This window comes from Vanacampus margaritifer, chromosome 5 (genome assembly GCF_051991255.1).
Source record: "Vanacampus margaritifer isolate UIUO_Vmar chromosome 5, RoL_Vmar_1.0, whole genome shotgun sequence".
Lineage (NCBI taxonomy): Eukaryota > Metazoa > Chordata > Actinopteri > Syngnathiformes > Syngnathidae > Vanacampus > Vanacampus margaritifer.
The window spans coordinates 11,328,163-11,350,139 of record NC_135436.1 but is presented as its reverse complement, the minus strand read 5'-3'; the positions used below and the strand labels follow the sequence as shown (position 1 = coordinate 11,350,139).

At 38.6% G+C, this 21,977-nt stretch overlaps 2 protein-coding genes across 3 annotated transcripts; one reads left to right on the top strand and one right to left on the bottom strand.

Moving 5' to 3' along the window:
* Positions 1-422: 422 nt before the first annotated feature.
* Positions 423-12,446, bottom strand: cab39 (calcium binding protein 39). Its single transcript, XM_077565987.1, has 9 exons — positions 12,185-12,446; positions 8,404-8,559; positions 8,148-8,312; positions 4,880-4,998; positions 3,671-3,839; positions 3,287-3,346; positions 2,678-2,743; positions 2,388-2,531; positions 423-2,281 (listed from the first exon to the last, which is right to left on the bottom strand). The coding sequence occupies exons 2-9, from the start codon at positions 8,515-8,517 to the stop codon at positions 2,093-2,095; spliced, it is 1,026 nt and encodes a 341-aa protein (XP_077422113.1). The 5' UTR covers positions 8,518-8,559; positions 12,185-12,446; the 3' UTR covers positions 423-2,092.
* Positions 11,642-21,324, top strand: her8.2 (hairy-related 8.2). 2 transcript variants are annotated; one of them, XM_077565989.1, is made up of 5 exons: positions 11,642-11,837; positions 19,997-20,122; positions 20,213-20,308; positions 20,392-20,470; positions 20,600-21,324. In XM_077565989.1, exons 2-5 carry the CDS (start codon positions 20,060-20,062, stop codon positions 20,935-20,937), a joined length of 576 nt encoding a protein of 191 aa, XP_077422115.1. In that variant the 5' UTR covers positions 11,642-11,837; positions 19,997-20,059; the 3' UTR covers positions 20,938-21,324. The 2 variants fall into 2 exon arrangements, with proteins under 2 accessions (XP_077422115.1, XP_077422114.1); XM_077565988.1 differs by having other exon boundaries at positions 11,642-11,931.
* The last annotated feature ends 653 nt before the right edge of the window (positions 21,325-21,977 follow it).

Here is a 21,977-nt window from a genome sequence, read left to right as displayed (position 1 = left end):
ACGCCTGATTGGTCCGATCGGAAAAACATCGGCTCAGCGGTACAAGATGTATTCTCCGGAGTTTGTGTACTCACAAATACCGCGAGAATTCATCTTACAGGCAAGGTTAGGAATAGGTAATGACCAATCGCTGCTCACTTGTTTTCTGGGTTTGGTCAGCAAACGGAGCCATTTCATAAAAAATAATTTTTTAAAAATATCTTTTCTTTTTCAAACCAATGTAGTTCTGGTGGACACTACACCAACCCACGAATCCAGTATTTTCATGCATATCTGCTACATCTCATAATAAAACAACTCTGAAATCTGCAAATTTGACTATAAACCTATGTAAATGCTAATATTATTAATGAAAACAATAATTGAAAATAAAATCCAAATTAATTTTTTGTTATCCCAAGACCAGTCACACTAACACAGTGAGTCAAAAATATCAGCATCACTTTATTTCAAACTTTTTTCTTTATTCTCAATCGGCTCAGGACTTTGACACTTCCGAAAGCACCCAAACGTTTTATGCTGAAATTGGTGTCAAAAGCTGCATACAAGCAGAGTTCAATGTGATATGTCAAAGTTGTTAAATTAACTACTCCAGTACATCACCATTAGTACAGCATCATGCACAGCCAGTGTAGGAACATGCATGTTCAATGTGAATGGAGGGGCCGGGCTCTGAACAGTGCTGTGGCCTGCACTATATGCATTTATTACTATCTGTTTGATCTAAAATGAGTTCTCAAGATGTGGACTATTGTCAACTCACTGCAATTCTGTTGATAAATTTGTTCAATAAAGACAAACCATCACACCTAAAAAGTCTCCTAGCCACGACTGCTGAACACTCATCATTGTACTGGACTTCTATTCAATTAAAAGACCCTTGGGGGAAGTAGGAAAGCGACCAAAGTCCTGCTAAGTTTACCATAAAAGCACTCCCCAAGAAACAGGCCAATAGCTCCGAACGAAGAGGGACATACCAATCACTCATATTGATGATCTGCACCTCCAAACTGCAGTTAGTTACAAAGCAGGCAATTAGCTTTTAATTAAAGCAGTACTGATCTCAACCTTCCTTTCCTATCCAGAAGTGATGTTCGAGCCACCCAATCAGCAAGGTGCTGACAGAACAGATCTCTTTGTAATAATTCCAATTTCCTTCTTTGTGCATTTTATTCATGTTCTGTCAGGTAGCTAACTGGGAGCTGCCCTTTAAGTTACATACAAGAAACCCAGCAACCATTTCAGCAGTAAAATGAAATGTAAAAACAATTGACACTTGTCTCGCTTAAGGTTTACAAATTTGATTACCATTAACGTTATGTTTATATCAATATTATATTCCTATGTAACGGTTAAACAAAACAAAATCTACAAAGCAAAAAAAAAAAAAATAAAGGCATATGTACATGTTCTCCCTGTCCAAGAAAAGTACACAGAGAGGACTTTTGGGCTTTCTGAAGTTACATCTCTCTTCCTTCGCCCGAGTATTTTCAGTGCTGGGTCATTTAACACAGCAAGCAGGAGGTCACCATCGTATTGGATGAAGGCATTGACGCATGTGCATGTCAGTCTGACACTTCAACATGGCAGCCACATTGGCCGGGATGCCGCGGCAGCGCCGCCATCAGGTGCAGATCTGCCCATCTGGCACCTTCCAAGGCATGCAGCATACAACCATGTTTCTCGTACCATTTCCATCACAAAAGTTGGAGGCCATAATATTGTGTGTATCAGAGTGTAGGGCTGAACTCTTGGCTTCCTGTGTGTGTCTGAAGCGTACCTTATGGTTCATTGGCTTTTGTTTATGACAGACTTGTGTGTTATTGGACCATATGTGGTTCAAGGTGCATGAAAGCAGCAGCATCTACTGTTTTCTTTTGAACAAAAACTCTAGTGGGGAAAACAAAACAAAAATGTTCACTTGATGGGCCGGTGACTTCCCAACAACTTGAAATACGTTTGTTGTTTTTAGTTTGTTTCTGGAAATGTGGTTCAGAAACCAGAACAGCAGCAGCTGATGGGTCTGTTAAGCAGGTGTTAAGCAATCAAGAAATTGTGTCCCCGCCCCCTTCGTTGTCCTTGGCACCTTGCCTCAGGCATCCTGCGGGGCGGGCCTCTTGAGGTCCCGGATCTGTTTGACCAGGTAGGTTTTTTCATCATTGAACTGTTCGTCCTCTGTTCTGTCGTTCTGGAACTTGCTGAGGAACTCAATGAGCTTGGCCTGGTTCTTCAATAAGATGTCCAGGATGGGCTGAGTCTTGTTAGGGTTGGCCACAAACACCTGGCATTTGTTGACATTCACAAAAAAACAACAACAAATAGAGAAAATAAATTTAGCATCATGTGATGTGTAAAGGCGTTTTTGGTTTCCTTCTGAATAAGTTTACCTTAAAAACGTGGAAGGCCTCAAACTGAATGTTGCGGCTCTTGTCACGTAGCAAATTCATCATGAGTTTCAGATTTTCAGGCTTGCTGATGTATTTCGTCATGATGCTGAAGTTGTGCCGGTCAAGGAGTAACTCTCCCAGTAACTGTCATTTCACAGTGAGAAAACAAAACATTTATCAATTCAGTTCATTTCTTAAGAGCCGAGTGGCTGCTAAGAAAACACCGACAATGGTTCACCACTAGATGGTGCTCATTTACATATGTTGTGGGTGTGGATCCATGCGTTTACCTTGAGAGACTGCCTTTTTGTCACGTAGTTTTCAGAGTGGAGTAACTTCTCGTATTCACTAAAGAACTACAGAGGGAATAAATGCAAAACAGAAGCTGATAATCTCATTGGGACAAGGAATAGTTTCACACACAAAACCCTCAAAAAGTTTTTTTTCTGCTGGGCAAAATTTCTTTCTTTTTATGTGTGTTGATTTTGATTCTTAAGAACAACTTGGAATTTTTTTTTTATCTCATGTTTTTAGTTGTTGTAGTGGACGCCAGGATAATATGGCTGTAAGGTGTTGTAAACTTACCAAGCTTATATGCAAAAAAAATTACATGAACATCATGCAAATCAACTTGCGATTGTGATTGGTTAGTTAAGAGCCAATCATGAACCAGAAGTGTTGACATCATCCAAATTATGCATTTTATTGTTTTAGAAACGCAAATATGTCATGTCCACTGGGACAATCTATGGGTCTGAAGGGGTTCACAGGGTATTATTGACAAAAAACAACAACTAAGAATTCCAACATCAGCAGTAAATGTACACAATTTATTCCCTCACTGATGATTTATTCAGTATCACACATGACAACCTGACAGGGGAACTAGACACACTTACTCTATCATAATGTTGCTCCAGAAACTCTGCACTCAGTAGCTTGTGTCTTGTGAGGAGGTCCTATAATCAAATTCACAACAAATTAAAACTTGGTCATGACAATGTCCGCTCTTATGTTTTCTGATTAGACAGGTAGAACAAAAACATAGAACAAAATATCCCAGATTGAGAACCCTGAACTGAGTGTGTCAGTTGTGTATTGGTGGAAATGATCAATAATAGTAAACACATGGATTTTCTCATGCTTTCCAATACGTGTGAATAAAAAAGCCAATTAGAGTATATAGTTGTCCTACCAAAATGTTATGCTCATGTCGTGATCACGAAAAACGTCATGCAATGATTCAGTGTTTGTGGGTGGGCAACCGTATTTCTCGCACTTACTTTGAAAGTGGCAAATGCATCTGAGGCAATGTCAAAGGTGGACATCTCTACATAGCGGAAAAAGTCATAAAACTGCTCCGACCAGAGTGTGATTTTGGCCAGGGGTTCATGTCGGATGCACTCCCGCAACATGATTCCACAGTTTAGTGCTATCTCTGGAGACTCGTACCTGCGCAGCACAACAAGGACCACTCAAAAACTAGTATTAACCCTACACATACAAACACACACAGCAGAGTATTGTTTGTTTTTTGTAGTTTCAGATAACGAGCATTTCAGCCATCTTTCAAGGAGAATTAAATTCAAAAAACTTAATGTACAATAAATACCATGTTCTATGCACCTTCACTAGTCTAGCTCATTCGCTCCCAGCCATTTTCACTGAAGCAACCCCCTTCGTTCCTGGCAGTTTTATTGGATCCCGACTGATTTTGCAAGGTCCACAGAATATTGTGTACTATTGCTATAAAAACATGGAACCTACCAATAGAAAGATTAGAGTCTCTTCTTTCATCAAAAGTATATTTGTATCTGTTTCCATTTTGCAGCAATTAGCATTAGAATCAAGCTAAGTTTCATCAGTATTCATAAATCTGTTTAAAACAGTGGGGGAAACAGCTTTTTGCTAGATGGCCCTGGTTGATCTCTTATGCTCTGCTGCCACCTGCTGGCCGTTTTTGTAATAACTACCATTGCTTTAAGCATTCTCTTCAGTTGAGAGGCTGCATCAAAGCCTTCTGTATGCTCTAGCATTAAAAAAACATATTAAAATGTCTTTGGGAGCACGGTGATATTTAAAATTTAACGTATTTATACATTTTGGGAGCAAATGAGCTAAACACAGCATTCTGATGAATTAATATGTTTGTGGAATATGAATTAAGCAGCAAATCCCACCCGTTTTCATCCATCTCGGTGGTGGCCATTTTGCCCCTTCCTGTCAACTGAAAATGACATTATAGTGCCTAAGCGCACTCAGCACATGACAAAACCCATAAAACAGGAGAGCCGTAATTGGTCGTTACCCCAGCCCTTAGGTACTGTGATGTCATTTTCAGTACCGAGGGCACCAAGAACATATTGTAAAGAACATTTTTGACTTGACTTCCCCTTTAAGAAATATGACATCTCTAACATTTAGACAACATTGCAGAAGTTGTTAGCATGCTTTCATTTCTACTTGAGCACAGCGTTAAAAACGTTTCCTACCCTTTTAGTAACATGAAGAGTATATTCTGCTGGGTACAAAGGTACTCCACCGTAGGTGTCCGAGTGCCAATCTGACGTCTCAAGATGTTGTTGAAGATCTGAGCTACATCTTTCTTACCCTGTGAGTTAAATATATCAATAAAGACATGAATGGCTGATGCAGAATACAATGAAGACATACTTTCATGACACACTCCAAAACCAACAAGCCAGTGAGGAAAAAACAGGAAATTAAGATGACGGCATTTCCACATTCTTCCATATTTGTGGGAATGGGTGAGCACTGATATCAGCCTTATTTTAAGATACCGGGTACTCATGGAGGCTGCTGATACCAGCTACCAATACTTCAGGCAAACAACATCCAATAAGTCCTCCTTGGCAGTAGATGGTGCTATACTGCAGCAGTGTAACATCAGTGAATCATCATTTTTTTTTGTCATTATGTTAAATTTGATATATCAAAAGTACTCGAGTTATCGGTACTTGGTATTAGTGAGTACTGTCTTGTAATGTTATTGGTCTGGAAAAAAAGAACATTGAACATCTCTACATATTGTATTGTGATGTGTATTTCTCAACCCAGGAAGTATCGTATACGGGAGGATGAAAAAATAAGTGTCAGATCACACAACGCAGCCACTACTGACACAAGTGGATGAGTCAGGGAAGCAGAGTGAGCAGAACTGGTGCGGCGCGTGGCAGGAACACAGTGCTTTGTTCTGCACCAACACGGATAAGATGTCACCATCCACGTTTTGCCAGCACCATGACTCAAAACTTCAAGTTCATGTCAAAATACACCAATAATTATTGCTACTACAAGAAATGAGACAGGCAAGCATTGGCACCTACAATCATTGATGTTTTAACTTTAGTGTGTTCCGGCACCCAGCAGTATTTCGTGTAACAACACAGGGAGTAGCAATGGTTTCATATTTTGGTGTATGATTATAGTCTGAGAAAAACTGAAATAAAAAAGTTGCTGCCTTTTAAAACAAATACAGCACACAAATAAGTAAAAAAAAAAAATTAACATTAGAGTTTCAGAACTTGAAAAGCTCAAATTGGCTTTAACTTTAGGTTTATTTTAACAAAGTGAAAATAAATAACTGAACAATAAAATATAAAGAATGGACCTGGGCACTATGTATAACAATTGAAAGGTATGTACCCTCTTTTTCTTTCATCTTAAAGAAAATCATCTTTTTCTTTCATCTTTCAATTTCAATCATACTGGGTATAAGTAAAATGCTCGTCCACAGCCTTTAAACAACAGATTTGTGCAGTTTACCGCTACACATGTAGGCATTTTGCAGCCAAATGCCGAGATAGGTTCTTTGGGAGTCCCTAGAAGGCGGCCCGGGGGCTTCAAAAGTCTCGGGCCGAATTTGTCAGCGGCATGACGTCAGCTCCCGGCCCGACTCGACAGCACGCATGGACTTACATACGAATGGATTGTCAATGCTGCTTGTCGGCAGCGCATTGACCGACAGTCCATTCACGTGTAAGTCCGTGCGTGCCGTCGAGTCCCGCCGAGAGTGTCATCATGCAGCCCTCGGAGGACCCCGCCTTGTGAATTTGGACACAGGCTCGGCCTACAGCCTATCCAGTAAGGCTGAGCCGTGTGTTGTCGAGCGCCCGCTAAATGGGCCGTGTGGAAACAGAAGAGCCGCACGTGAGTTTAAACTGACGGACTGTTGTGAGCGGAAATAACCGGTGTTGTTGAACGGCTACGGTTATATAATCCTGACATCTAAAAAACACGGCTAATCGTAAAACCTAACAGGGAGGACACTGTTCAATGTCCAGCAATATTAGGTACCTATCAAACACTCATATAATGCATATAAGCTCTCCCTTGAGACAACGGTACCAACTGGGAAAAGCACAATTCATAGAAAGCTATCTAGTGCCCACTTAGATTTCTAAACGTGTAGTTATCAACATTTAACCCACCGTGCAGTCTCCAATTTTTTATCATACTATGCATGTAGAACAGTGGTTCTCAAACTTTTTTACACCAACCAAAAAAAGACTAGACTAGAAAAAGGACTGTGATATGGAAAACATTTCACATCAATATTTTTGACCAAGTATCTCAATAACGATCAAATTGTTATTTAAATTTAGTCATTGAAAGCTCATTTGCAGGCAAGAGTCTGTTTTTGTAATTCTGGCCTTTGCTCTCACCAGCACTGCACACTACTGACATTTGCGATTCCACTGAAGCTCAAATTGTTATTCTTCTCAATTATGCAAATATGAGGAAGAATGACACAACTTCATCTGTTAGAAGAGATACCACTTATATCATGTTTGTAGCGACACAAACACACCAACTTTGTGGTTAAATTAAAACTGTAACCAGGGTTCTACACAAACTGAACACATCTACACTACAAAAACTGAAATCTTAAGTAAGATATAATTTCTTAAATTTAACCTAAATTTGCTTATTTTGATTTGACAAGATCGTTGTACTTAAATTGAAATTGTCAGGCAAAACCATGATGCTTATTTTAAGATACTTATTACTTAATTATCTTATTTGATCAAGCAGTCTTGGCATTGAGTGTTAACAGCCAGTTTTAATTACAGTGAGACTTAAAACAAGCATTTTCCATATTTTAAGATGACAACTCACCGACATCAAAGGCCCTGAGCTGGGCTTTCATTAATGTTCTTCTTTTAAGATTTTGCATAATCTAGTAATAAGATAAATGTGAAAAATGCAAGTATGAAACAAGTATCAGTATCGAGTGCAATATGGTTCTAAACTCATTTTTCCTTGTTTCAGTACCAGCTCAGTGGTCTAGTGGTAGAGTGAATACTCTCACACTTGAAGGTTGTGGGTTCAATTCCTGGCTCGGTCATGACAAAGAAAATGGGACCTGTTACCTTACTGCTAGACACTCAGCCTATAAGTTATCCAAGCGTAAAAAACAACAACTTTTTAAAAATGTATTTTAAGAAAATAGTTATATTTATTACAGCTTGAAAAAAAAGGCAACATTACTTGTTTTTAGTCTAAAAATACTATTTTCAAGACTGCAGTGGTTGATATGGGCCTAGAATTATTTTCTTATTTTTCAAAATCTTACAGGTAAATGTAAGTAAAATTTTCTTGTTCTGTTGGCAGACAATTTTGCTTATTTGAAGTAATAATTTTCTTATTTTACTTTTTTTTCTCCTTAAATTTTCTACAGTCCTTTTTGCAGTGTATATGGCGGTTTACTGATCGAGTTGCTTTGTCTTCTTTGTTTACCTCAAAGTCAATGAGCTGCAGGTCGGCAATCAGCGTGCTGAGCAAACCACTGTTGTAAAGCTCCTGAGCGAGTTGGGCCACTGCTTCCGTCTGGGGCTCCTTCTCATTTGTCCCATAAAGGATTTCCTTCATGGCCACCAGGCTCTTTGACACCTCTTCCGTGGCCTGAACATGTAGATGCATGGAAATACAGAACGAATGACTACAAAATGCAAGGTAAAGCCGATCAAGATCCATTTTGTGAGCTTCAGCCTACCTTCTCGGCCTTTTTGTCAGAGATGTCGTGCTTCTCAAGCACCGTCATGCTGTCCTTTAGGTTCTTAACGATGTCCGTCGGCGACTTGTGGGACTTGCCAAAAGGGAACGGCATGGCGGTGGGTTACCACGACAAACTGGGAAGCGCGTGGCCCACCTGAGTTGGAAAGAGGGGAGCACAAATTACTATCATGTCAATTTATCCGCTGTGAAAGTACGATTCTGCCCATGAAGACACGTTTGAACAAGTTCAAAAGAATTGCAAAAGCGTGTGAAGTAAATGGAAGGATGATACACAGAGGCTCTCTGAAAATGTTCCATGCAGACGTGACAGAAGGCATGTTTGGACAGAAAAATGACAACAGTAGATAAAGCTACTGCCTTATCCATACGATTCAACAGAGACTTCCACATCAATGCTGTGATTGTAAATTGCTGCATCGAGTGTCACGAGGCAAAACAAGTACTGTTGTGCTTCACAACTCCTCCTCGATCTCTAATACTAGTTCAATCTTGTCAAACAGATTCGAAGAAATGCTTGTGTTGTGTTGGCACGATATCTACGGCCGAGTGCAACCGCTCACTGCAACGTAGAAAATGGTTGCTGCAGCTGACTTGGCCCGTCCAATTTCACGTACAGTCCAAATCAAACTGTCATTACAATTATAGTGACCACAATTATTTTAATTCTCAGTATTATTACAATTTTGCTGAAAGAAATGTAAAGAATAGGCAAACTAAACTCAACAAAAATCACAAGACACACACGCCAGAACCGATGCAACATATTCTATTTTGAATAGCAAAAAATGTCAAATAAGCATCTTTCGGCACTTTTGGTCATTTTAGATTGAAAACTGTAACACCCAAAATACTTTTTTTATGCATGCAAACCCCACACAACAATGACTTATATGATTTAATAGTGTTGTGAATTTATTTGGGGCGTCATAATTAATTTTTATCAAGAGAATATATTTGACGCCAGTAAGCATGTTTTTCAGTTTAATTAAAATTTAAATACGGGTTTATTTGCCTATGCCACAATTTGGTAAATTTATTGCAGTATATTTTTATGAATCTATATTATTGGTCAGTCCAGTCATGTGGGTCTTATTTATGTATTTATTTGACAAATTATTAAGCAATTTAAAGTGTTCAAAAGGGCTCAGACGATGAAATGTTAATGGCTGAAAAAAAGAAATTTTCTTTATATATTCCTGACTACTGACCCAACCTAAAACATTAAAATGGTTTCATCCCCAGCTTATTACATGTTTATAATCAGCGCTCTTCTATATCACATCCATTGTAGATTTTATTTAGCACAATGGCAACAAATTAAATGAAAACAATTCAAATTCCTGTTAATTGTGTCAATATCTGTTTTTCCTTCTCAAACCTGAACCACGTGACCAAAGATAAACGTAACAAACAGCTGTTGACAGCCTTATCTCACTGGTGCTGGTTAACTTGAGTTACAAAACTACAAGGTCTCTTTATCTACCCGGGCCCCTGACCCACCCAGTTACATTAGACTTACTACAGACAAACATTTTTGGCAGATGGCCAAAATAGAATAACAGTCTAAATGCAAACTAATATTATAATACGCAATATTGGAGTTTGCGTCATAGCATGAGTCATAGAAGTCTCAAGGTGAATGTCACACTTATGGCTCATCACTGGAACTACAAATTTGTGGTTGCGGATGACCACACTCTGTACCCCATCAAGCAGTATCCAATTGTTCATGAAGCGGTATGTGGCATAAAAGATGTTCAACTAAACAGAGAACTAAGCAAATATTTTGCAGATCGTTACTTGCTGATGAAGTTAATATTTTGTTGTCTTAGGGTTTAAAGTGAGCATTTTTCCCCCCCTGACGCCTGTTTTTCACCAAGAATAAAAATCTAGCCGTATCAAGGAATGAAACTGCAACCAATCCCTATTCATATTTACAACACATATTAGCAGTGGTTTTGTCAAGAATGGCCATGAGAAGGTTGCCTAATATTACATTGTTCATAATCTGGACACACCTCAAGTTTGCCAGGTGGCCAAATCCGTCTTTCACCCCGACTAATGCTTGTTAACATATCCAGCAGGCAGCCTTTCTGCTCCTGACCTGCTTCAGTATCAGTGACGCAAATAGGAAGGCATCGCATATGGCAGCTTCCATCAACTGCTGCTACTTGACATGTTCAAGTGATCAAACATCGACACCCAAACCTAGTCACATGAGGAAAACATTTTCAATATAAGATGACAAGTAAGTTTATGCCAACAATGCAAACAAGTAAACAATGTCACACACCTAAATAGGGCTGGGCAATAAATCCAATCAATTAGTCTTTTTAAAAATCAAATCGCTGAAAATGAGCTAAATCGTGAAATTGAGGAGCATATAAATAAATACACGCTTGTCTTCTTCTGGACTATTATATATATGTTCTTCAGTTCTGTTATATCAAAACAATACTGTGAGTTGTAATTTTGAGTAAGTGGCAGAATGCTGGATGGGTGGCTCACAAGACACGTTTATGATAGTTACTAACTACTTAATTGTAGCATTTAAGCAAGTTATGCACAACACAAAGAATGATTGTTAAGTGTACATCAAAACTGATTTAAAATTACTATACATTGTTGTCTGAACCTTTTGCAAAGGATTTATTTTTGCATAAATGACACCGAGAGATAAATGTTTGTTGGATTTGTTACTTTGATTAAAATCGTTTTTTAAAAATCTCCATTTTTATTTTTGGTCATATCACCCAGTACTTTTTATTTGTGTTTGCGTTGGTGTATTACTGCAGTGCATCATAATAAAGCTTTTAGCATAAACGACGTAGCAGAACACTATTAAAATAATGGCCATTATAAATGTTGTGTTGCTATATGACTAAGATTGGTCTTACTGGCTTGTTGTGGAGTAGCTACAATGACGTAAACAAACGAGTGCATCCACAATCATCTCTTGATCGACTTCCAATGTGCAATTAGGTGATTACTTGATTTGCAGTGTTGCCTGACAACGTTAATTAAAACCAGGGGCCAATCATAAATGAAAGCTAACGGCCCATTGAGCAGTTGGTAACGTGACGCTGAGCACCTCCCATCTGTGTCCAACCATGCCTGCTTTGTGATGGGCTAAAGCGTGCCAACTTTGCGCCCAGCTGGCACAATGCATACGTATTCATTGCGTGGCAAAAACAGACACGGCATCAAGGCGGAGCAGTGCACATGTGTGTCCCTTACTATGTACTGATTTGGCAGCCAAATGGGAATCTATTTGCGAGGCAAAGCGGCCTATTAAGCTTCAATCACAGCTCACCGAAACTGCTGCTGGCTCCCGAGTGAATACGTGTTGTGCTCGTTGTAGCGTGTCACTGTCAGGACTGTGACAGGCTTCCTGCTTCCGAAACATGATAAGTAGATCACTCCTTTGTAGTGTGTAAAATCACTCGCTGTCGGAACACGTAGTGTGGCCGTTAATTCCGAACCGTAGGTCAACAATCTAAAGATGGTGAGTTAGCTTAGCATGGCCAGGCCTGGCAAAAGCTCCGCGCGACATCTTGCACAATCAAACCCATGCTTGACATCAACAACAGCATGCTAAATGTGCGTTTAAACACTCCCGACGTCATCAAGATAAATGTCAGAAAGGCGAACACGTTTTCAACGAGATACCTTTTAGGGCTTCGCCTGCTAAGTAATGTAGTCGCACAATATAATCTGCACAAATGTACATTGGGAACACTGGAAATTCAGCAGATTACCTCGTGAACAGCGTTTTCACTCGTTTCCCCCAATTCGTCACGTCGGTAAAAGGCAACGCAGGCCCTCCTCGGGACAAAAAGTGCTTTGTTTTCCTGCGTCGTCGTCGTCCCCCCTCGTTCGTACTGTAGTTAGTTGTGTAGCCACTGTTTCCCAGTTGCACCTCCGCTCCTCTCACTGCGTCTGGCTGGTAATATTAGCAGACTGTCATCGTCCCGTGTCTCTTGCGCCCCCCTATGGCCGTCTGATGCAGTGCAGTCGCTGCGGGTAAACGTCCGCTAGAGAGCGAGCTGAACCCGCCATCGAGTTCTTCCATCCAGTTTCCGAACCGCTAGCCTCACTAGTCCCTGGGTTTAACCGCAATGTTAATTTATTAACAATTAAGAAAACGTTAGGTATTGTTTACATATAACAGTAGGCTACATGTCAAAGCGCTTTTCAGCTTTTCTTATTAAGACACTGGTGATAATGAACGTGGCATCGACAAATACAAAATGTAATCTTAACATTGATGTCACTGTTAGAACGAAATGTTGTATGAATTTGAGTACAAAAGTTAAGCGTGAAAAAAATAATGCATTTTTAGTGTCAATTACAGTACAGTATTATGCAACACCCAACTTGGGAGAAAACATTCTCTATGCACAAAATAGTTTGTCTGTTCTTGAAAAGATCACGTTATATGTCACATGTTGTATAAAATAACGTTGGCTCATTTATGCTACCAAACTGTGTCCCAATAGCTTTGCTAATGTTGTGAACTAAGGAACAAAAAAAATGCTAAATTGGGTAATGCTAGGAAAAAAAACTTTATTTGTATGTGTTTTTAGACACAAACACACAACAAACAAATCCTTCTTGTTGCCGACAACATTAATCAGTTCTCTGAAATAAAGCCATGCATGGGGAATATCTTGCTTCCCCGCAGTCATCAATTCATTTGCATTCCCAGGGTCATGCTTAAATACAGTACAGGCCAAAAGTTTGGACACACCTTCTCATGCAATGCATTTTCTTTATTTTCATGACTAATTTTTCATTGTAGATTCTCATTGAAGGCATCAAAACTATGAATGAATACATGTAGAGTTATGTACTTTAAAATAAGGTGAAATAATAAGAACACGTTTTATATTCTAGTTTCTTCAAAATAGTCACTTTTTGCACACTCTTGGCTTTACCTTGATGAGCTTAATCATTCCCAGAGGTGAGAATGCCAAGAGTGTCCAAAGCAGTATTCAGAGTAAAAGGTGGCTATTTTGAAGAAACTACAATCTAAAACATGTTTTCAGTCATTTCATCTTTTTTTTTTTTAAGTAGATTAGTTTTAGAACTAGTCAGTTCTTAGTTTTGATGCCTTCAGTGGGAATGTACAATGTAAATAGTAATGCAAATAAAGCAATTGACACATTGAATGAGGTGAAATGAGGTTTTGGCCTGTACTGTATGTTATTGCTCTTCATATAAGATCTCACCAGTTAATCAGTCAATCAAGATCTCACCCGTGGCTAACTTTACCACTCCATGTATGTATTTTTTTCCATTGTGTCATCTACGAAGGTTTAAAAAAAAAAAGTAACCGGTCTATTGTCAGAAAATTAAATACGGTAAAGTACACATATGACTCATCTTCAGGGCTTGAAACAATCTTTTGCAACCAAAAGAGGATAAACAGGCTCGAGCTATTGAAGAGGAAGATGAGGGTTGAAATGATGAAATTGTTGCGATGGCCCGCAAGGATGCGTGATGACAACATGGTCTCTAAACATGAGAATAATCCAAGCGGCATGTGACCGGGGTGTTGACAACTGGATAGCAGTGCACTTGGCTGTGACAAATGGACCAAGGTGGACAAGTGAAAGTATGCGGACCGTGTAATTTTATTGATGTGCTTCAAAGGATAATGTGCTATCGAGAATGACAGGCAAATGAGATGTTATAGCAGCAAAGGGGAAACGACTCATATTTCCGTCTCATTTTACAGGTTAGGGTTGCCCACAGATTATATAACCAGCAAAAAAATTGTTGTTGTTGTTCCGATACAGTTTTTGGCCCCCGATACCAATTCCAATAACCAGTTTTGCGGTATTGGCATAAACTGATACCTAGGCTGTTGTTTTTTCTCAACATGAAAAATTTGCGCTGCCATTGGTTCAAAGCATTCAAGGGCCAATAGGATATCTCCTATCTGAATGTCATGCACAGGGAAGACACAAGATGCTGCATCCAAAGTCCTTTATTAGCGTCAGAAATAATGGCATTGGCATCTTACTTGTTAGTACTCGCCGATGCCAATGCCACTGTTTTAATGCAGTATCGGTGCCTCTCCCGATAACGGTATTGGAACAACACTAGTATACAGTATATCCCAAACCCTTATAAATGTATAAACTTCAACCAGCCCCTTCAATCAGACAGACATTTAACAGTTTATTTTCTGTATATTATATACTCTATTAGTTTAATGGTACCCTTTATTTTATCCAAGTAACGTTTTGTTTGAGTTTTTTTAAGATAATTATGATGAGCTGCTTCATAAAAAAACAGAAGCCTTCTTGGTCTTTCGTTGTATGCTGACAATAGTAACTTGCAGGACTCCATATTGTTATCATGTTATGAATGTTATTTCCTCACTGGAAGGTAAGTGAATATTTCTGCTTTTTCTTTTCTTTTGATGATTCATGTTAGTTCTTTCTAGACAAGGTTAATAAAAAGAAAGCTTAAGGAAAATTGAATAAATCTAGTGTGAGGGGAAAAAACTTGTAGCCAGTGATAATTTAGCAATTAGCAAGTAAGTGACCAGTGCCCGCTCCATCAAAGGAAAAAAAGATGACTTTTTTTTTCTTGGCTCCAACATCCATTTTATAAACAGTAGAAATTTGATTCTAAAATGAATGGGTACATGCAAACAAATGTGTCTCAAAATCTTTTATTTGTTGTGTGCTGTGTTTCTCTGCTCCAAACTGCTAAAGAAAGCTCATATTAAGGGCCATATTTTTGTGACCAGCGCAAGTGTGGCACAAAGTTTTCTTTCTTTTGGTATTTTGCTAGAATATCACAGATAGAAATGTGCATTTGCGCTGCTGTGGGAGGTAACACAGCCGACTCAACAGGGTAGTTTTGTCACACAATGTATCTTTCAATTTACTTCATAAGCATTCCAAAAGCATTCCACATACATTCAGATATTAGCATTCAGCTTTCACAATAATTCTAAATATAAATACACTATGAGTCACAAGCTTCAACAAGTCACTTTGCTCAGTGGTTAGAGCATTTACCTGTCGCCACAGAGAACCTCAGTTCAAATTCTCCCTGGACCACACTTTAGTACATTTGATGGTTCGAATCCCGCCTTAAACTATAGTTGCAGTTCAACTTTTTTTTTCATTTATCATTCAACTACAATTAGTAATGAGTAATTTTCATATAATGTATCTTTCAATTTACTTCATAAGCATTCCAAAAGCATTCCACATGCATTCAGATATTCACATTCAGCTTTAATCGCAAGTCCACTGTGGCTCAGTGGTAGTGCGGCTGAGCTTTGACTGGTAAACAGTAGTCAATGGTTAGGATCACCCCTGAGCCAGATTGCAGCTTATTTTCTTTTTTTTCATTTATCATTCAAATACAATTATTAATTTGTCATGTTCACATAATTTATCTTTCAATTTACTTTATAATCATTCCACATACATTCAAATCTTAGCATTCAGCTATTAGCATTTAACTTTCAGCATTCCCTTGCAATTTCTCCAGAAATTGCACTTTGTCCAATTTCGTATATTATTCATTTTAACCCCTGGGCGTTATTATAGTTTGATTAAATTCTTGTAATTTTTGCCAAAATCTGGCATTTCCTTTGAAGTGTGATAACTGAGTCATTTATGAATATTTTTTTCACTTTCAACCACTCAAAATGTTCACTGGCATCAGACCTATCTATTCATATATAGTTTAAAAAAAAAAAAAGTTTTTTTGAATGCCCTCTATGGACAATAATAGCAGTATTATGCTAACAGCAAAATTAACTATGCTGTATAAAGGAAAAAATAAAGGTCTTATTTGAATATTTCATATGACATATTTAGAGACTTGAATAAGTCCATAAGTCATAACAATGTAATTTTTTTATGCATGCCCAGTTTTGCACAATGGCATTTTTCTGAATAGCACAAAACTCTTGTAATTTTGCCAAAATCTGGCATTTCCTTTGAAGTGAGATAACTTAGTCATTTATGAATATTTTTTCACTTTCAACCGCTCAAAATGTTCAGTGGCATCAGACCTATCTATACATATATTGTTTTTATTTTATTTTATTTTTTTAATGCCCCCTATGGACAATAATAGCAGTATTATGCTAATAGCAAGACTAACTATGCTGTATATATATATATAAAATAAAAGACTAATTTGAATATTTCATATGACATAGTTAGAGGCTCAAACAAGGTCATAAGTCATAACAATAGAATTTTTTTATGCATGCCCAGTTTTTCACAATGGCATTTTTCTGAATAGCACAAAACTCTTGTAATTTTGCCAAAATCAGGCATTTCCTTTGAAGTGAGATAACTTAGTCATTTATGAATATTTTTTTCACTTTCAACCGCTCAAAATGTTCAGTGGCATCAGACCTATCTATACATATATAGTTTTTATTTTATTAATTTTTTTTAATGCCCCCTATGGACAATAATAGAGGTATTATGCTAATAGCAAGACTAACTATGCTGTATATATATATAAAATAAAAGACTAATTTGAATATTTCATATGACATATTTAGAGGCTTGAATAAGTCCATAAGTCATAACAATAGAATTTTTTCTGCATGCCCAGATTTCACACAATGGCAGTTTTACGAATAGCACAAAACTCTTGTAATTTTGCCAAAATCCGGCATTTCCTTTGACGTGAGATAACTTAGTCATTTATGGATATTTTTTTCACTTTCAACCACTCAAAATGTTCAGTGGCATCAGACCTATCTACACATATATAGTTTTTATTTTTATTTATTTTTTTAATGCCCCCTATGGACAACAATAGCAGTATTATGCTAATAGCAAGACTAACTATGGTTTATATATATGTAAAATAAAATAATAATTTATATATTTCATATGACATAGTTAGAGGCTCAAACAAGTCCATAAGTCATAACAATATAATTTTTTTATGCATGCATTTTGTATTCATTTATTAGCCTTTGGCGCCACCTAGTGGATTTTTGTGTTAACACTCTAAACACACAAATTCCTCTATTTTCATGTTTATGACTCGTCAAAGAAGCGATTGCATCAATAATCACGGAAAATACATTATAACACATCAGGTTTACAGCATATCAAAAACTGTGATTTATAATGGGAGTCAATGAGCCAAAATCGGGCATTATTACAACAACTTCGTGTAAATCTCTCCCTCCTGTTTGGTAATAATTATAAATTACAGCATGGCGCCAATTTGAACTTCTACATTTTTAAACAATCCTGGTAAAATGTCAGGTCCCTAGTGTATTTTTTTCAAATGCTTTTTCTTTGATGAAAAACAGAAAATGGACAAATAACGCCCAGGGGTTTTAAACACAAAAATATATTGAAAGAATAGTTATTAGTTCAATTTGTTGGCATCTCAAGTGGCAATTGTAGATGAAGCCGACTGCCCACATTGGCCACCTTGCCAGAGGCTCCTCCCCCCTCCCAGCTAGTGTCCATCCTCTCTGTGGATCATTACTCTCTTCATGCTGATTAGGTCTGCCTGAATACAAGCCTTTGTCTGTCTTCTGTTCCCACGACCCAGCGTTCGCCTGGCAGTCGCGTGGCTCCAGTGCACGGCCCCCACGTCAACAGTCCAAAGATGGGTGGGCACGCGGTCAAACCGACATCTGCTCAGCAAAACGGTCATCAGCAGATGCTTTACATTTGACAGCACAAAGTGTAGTCAATAAGTCAGCTGCTCCCTCTTCAAAAAACGGCACACTGCAGGTATTTTAGGGATTCGTCCCTATGGAGTGAGTCGCTTAATCACACTTTCAATAGAAGCGGGGACTGCAGCAATAACTTAATTAAGAAGAAGAATACTTTTATTATCTCGCCAGAAATTACATTTGACATGCTTTGTTGTATGATTGCAAATTAATTAAATGCTGAAAGATGAAGTGTCACAATGAATGAAGAAAACTGGCATCAAAATGTCCATACTGTGTCTTTATTCCTTGCTGTAGAAGGTTCTGGAAGCTTACTAGCTAACCCTGAGTGTGCCATTCAAACAGCAGAGTGGCTGTAACTGACGTATGTTTTTTCATTGGTCTTTGTGACATTTGTGATGTGTTCTGCTGATTTTGTCTAAGCAAAGTAACCAATGAGCACATGAGATAGTAAGAAACTGTATTTTGACTGTTTATAGCCAAACTACTATTTTTTTTCATGTGAAACAACACCAATGATCAAACCCAATCAAATGATCAAAATTGCGTAAGAACACTTACCCTCGTTGGGTTCCACCAACAAGGTTTAATTTGATCTAAGATGAGCTCCAATCCGATATTAGTAAAACTATGTTTAAAATGAGTTAATCCGGTTAAAGATTTGAAATTAACCTCAGTTTATATAACACGCGGTTTACATAGAACTCAGTTTAACTGAATTTGAACTGATTGTTGCTAGCTAGCAAAAAAACGTTAACCTAACGTTACTTGAGGCTCAAACTTTTCCTCTGGGGGAAAAAACAACTTTCTGACCCGATGAATAAATTCTGCAATTAAATATATCAACAAGTCTATAGGCTACGCCTCAGTAAGTGTGCTGTCTGGACCCTGAGCCTCTTTCAGCAGGTACTTTTTTGAGTAGCTAAACAGTACACTGTTGCTAGCTAGCTAGTAAAAACGTTAGCCTCACTTGTTAACTTGAGACTCAGACTTTACATCCTTTGAAAAAAGATGGTGACTGAACAAGCAATGTGGGCAAACAATAGAAGACAAGAAAACAGAAAACAGCACGGTGAAAAGAAAGATACTGCTTGGCAGCAACTGGCTGACAGTTTTAAAGGATCAACAGGAGTGAAAGAGAAAAGAGACTGCATTTCTGTCACTGTAATGTTTATCATTTGGACCAGTCTTCTTGTTCAGCTCCAAAACTGTTCCCTTGGTAAGCCGGAATCTCACCAAAAATTCCTCTCCGTCATAAAATTCAAGAGGTCTGTCTCTCAATTTTCTTCTAGGAAGTTCATTATTTCTGCTCGATCCACCTAAAAAAAATTAGTCAAATTAATTTAATGCTTGATTGCGGTTTCAACTAAATCTAAAGTGCTAGTGTAACTGCATTTAAAGCTCAACCATGATTTAATCAGGTTTTAAAGTTCAACCTCGTTGGTGCCATCTAGCCCTAATATGAATACACATGTGCTGCCTCAGTCCCTGGTGATTTGTCAACATTTCCTTTCCGTCAGTCTGTGGCCTTTGGGAGTGGAGGTCTGGCCCCTTTGCAGGTGTAATGTAACGGAGCTGTCGCAAAGAATGGCTGAGGGCCTCCTGAGGGCAAATAGGTAGTAACTGCACACCCTTGTTCATCTTTGGGAGAGCAGGAAATGGCAACTTTTCATGGGCGGAGGCCTGCGAGGGAGTGCATGGTTTCAGGCTGGACATCTGTTGCTCGTGCTTCCCCCTCCTCCTCCTCCCGGCCGCTTGGTTCTCTGGGTGAATCTGTTGAATGGAGGCAGTGACCTGGCAGTCTTGAGTGTGTGTGGGAAAATCCCACAGCCAAAGAGTTGGTGCATTCACATGCTAATTGTGTTTGTATAAATAGGAGGGACGTAGCGCGCCGAGGGCCCTAGAGACGTTGAGATTCCGAGTGGAGACTTCCAGCATCATGACTGCTTCATCGATGGCAAACACTGTAGGAAGACACACCAGTGCAAAAGAGGAACGGAAGGTATTCTATAAGACAAACTTTCAGCTTGTTGCTTTGCTGTGACACATCAAAATCTTGAGGTCGACATTTTTTCCTGCCCTAAATTAACAGATGCGGAAGCCTCTGATTGAGAGGAAACGACGCGAGAGGATAAACAATTGTTTGGATCAGTTGAAGGAGACCGTGATCAGCGCCTTCAGGCTAGATGTGAGTACTCCGTGTGTCTAGTCTCTCTAAAAAGGCGTAAGAGAAATGAACATCATTAAAGCGGGCCAACTGTCTCTCAACAGCAATCCAAACTTGAAAAAGCCGACATACTCGAGATGACGGTGAAACATCTGCAAAATATCCAGACTCATAAACTCAATGGTAAGAATCTTCAGTCCATTACTAAAAGCCTCTCTGAACATCTTCCTGGGAAATCACGCCTGTCGCACGTTACGTAGTCACCACCAGGGGTCACTGTTGTACATGTTAACCAGCTGTCCTCCCTTGCAGACCCTCTGGAAGCCCAGCAGAAATACAGCACAGGTTACATCCAGTGCATGCATGAAGTCCACAACATGCTCCTCACCTGTGACTGGATGGATAAAACTCTTGGCTCCCGCCTGCTCAACCACCTGCTCCGGTCCCTCCCGAGGTCTACTGAAGAGCACACAGCCAGAAATGACATCACAACTGCGGTCAGTCAGGATGCTAGACCCCAGCGTGCATTTATCAGGAGGGACGAGAGGGAGCAGCCCACCTCCCATATGTCAGCAGTCAGTGGGTGCCAGGAGAGAGGGGAGCTCCACGGCTCCCATTTGGGGATGCTGGAAATGTGGCGGCCCTGGTGATCTTCTGCATTCCGTCAGCGTGTTGTTAGGCCAACCTCTGTTATGTATCTTATAGATATGCTGTTCAGAAGACAAACATGGGGCAATTTTGTTCCAGTCGTTATTGTTTTAGGTGTGCTATAATGATTCTATAAAGACCTTTGCGCAGTACTTCCCTTCCGAAGTTGACCTCTCGTAGCCTGCATTGTAGAAGGCTCTTATTAATCTTTCATGTATTTATTGTATTAACACACTATTTATTTGCTATTATAATGTATTACTTTTCCTCTTTCTTCCACTTTCTTGGTTATGCATAGATATTTGTCTGATCCTTTTGTTGTATTAATAATATCAATGGTAATAAAATATATTATTTACGAAGGTTCTACAGTATGTCATACAGTATGTACTCAACTTAGGCCTCAATGCAGTGTACGAACACATGAACCAAATACACAAAATACTTTCTTATTAATGTCTCTGTACGTACCAAAAAAAACAAACACTTCTGCATGTTTGATTTGTGAAATTTGGAAAATTACTCAGCACCATAAAGATTCAGTCACTAGAATCGTTTCTCACGTCTCTTTACATGGTATGTCCATATAGTCTGTAAACTACATGTCCACATTCACATTTAAAGCAAGGGTAATCAATAATAACATTACAATTTTAAAAGCAGTGTTTACTTGAGGATCTTAACCCTTTCAGACCCATAGATTGTCCCAGTGGACATGACATATTTGCGTTTCTAAAACAATAAAATGCATAATTTGAATGACGTTAACACTTCTGGTTCATGATTGGATCTTAACTAACCAATCACAGTCACAAGTTGATTTGCATGATATTCATGTTAAAAATGTTGCATATAAGTTTGGTAAGTTTACAACGCGTTACAGCCATACTATCTTGGCGTCTACTATAACAAATAAAAACATGAGATAATTAAAAAAAAAAATCCATGCTGTTCTTATGTGGGAAAAGAGTCAAAATCAGCACACACACAAAAGAAAGAAAGAAAGAAATTGCCCAGCAGAAAAAAATGTGGGTCTGAAGGG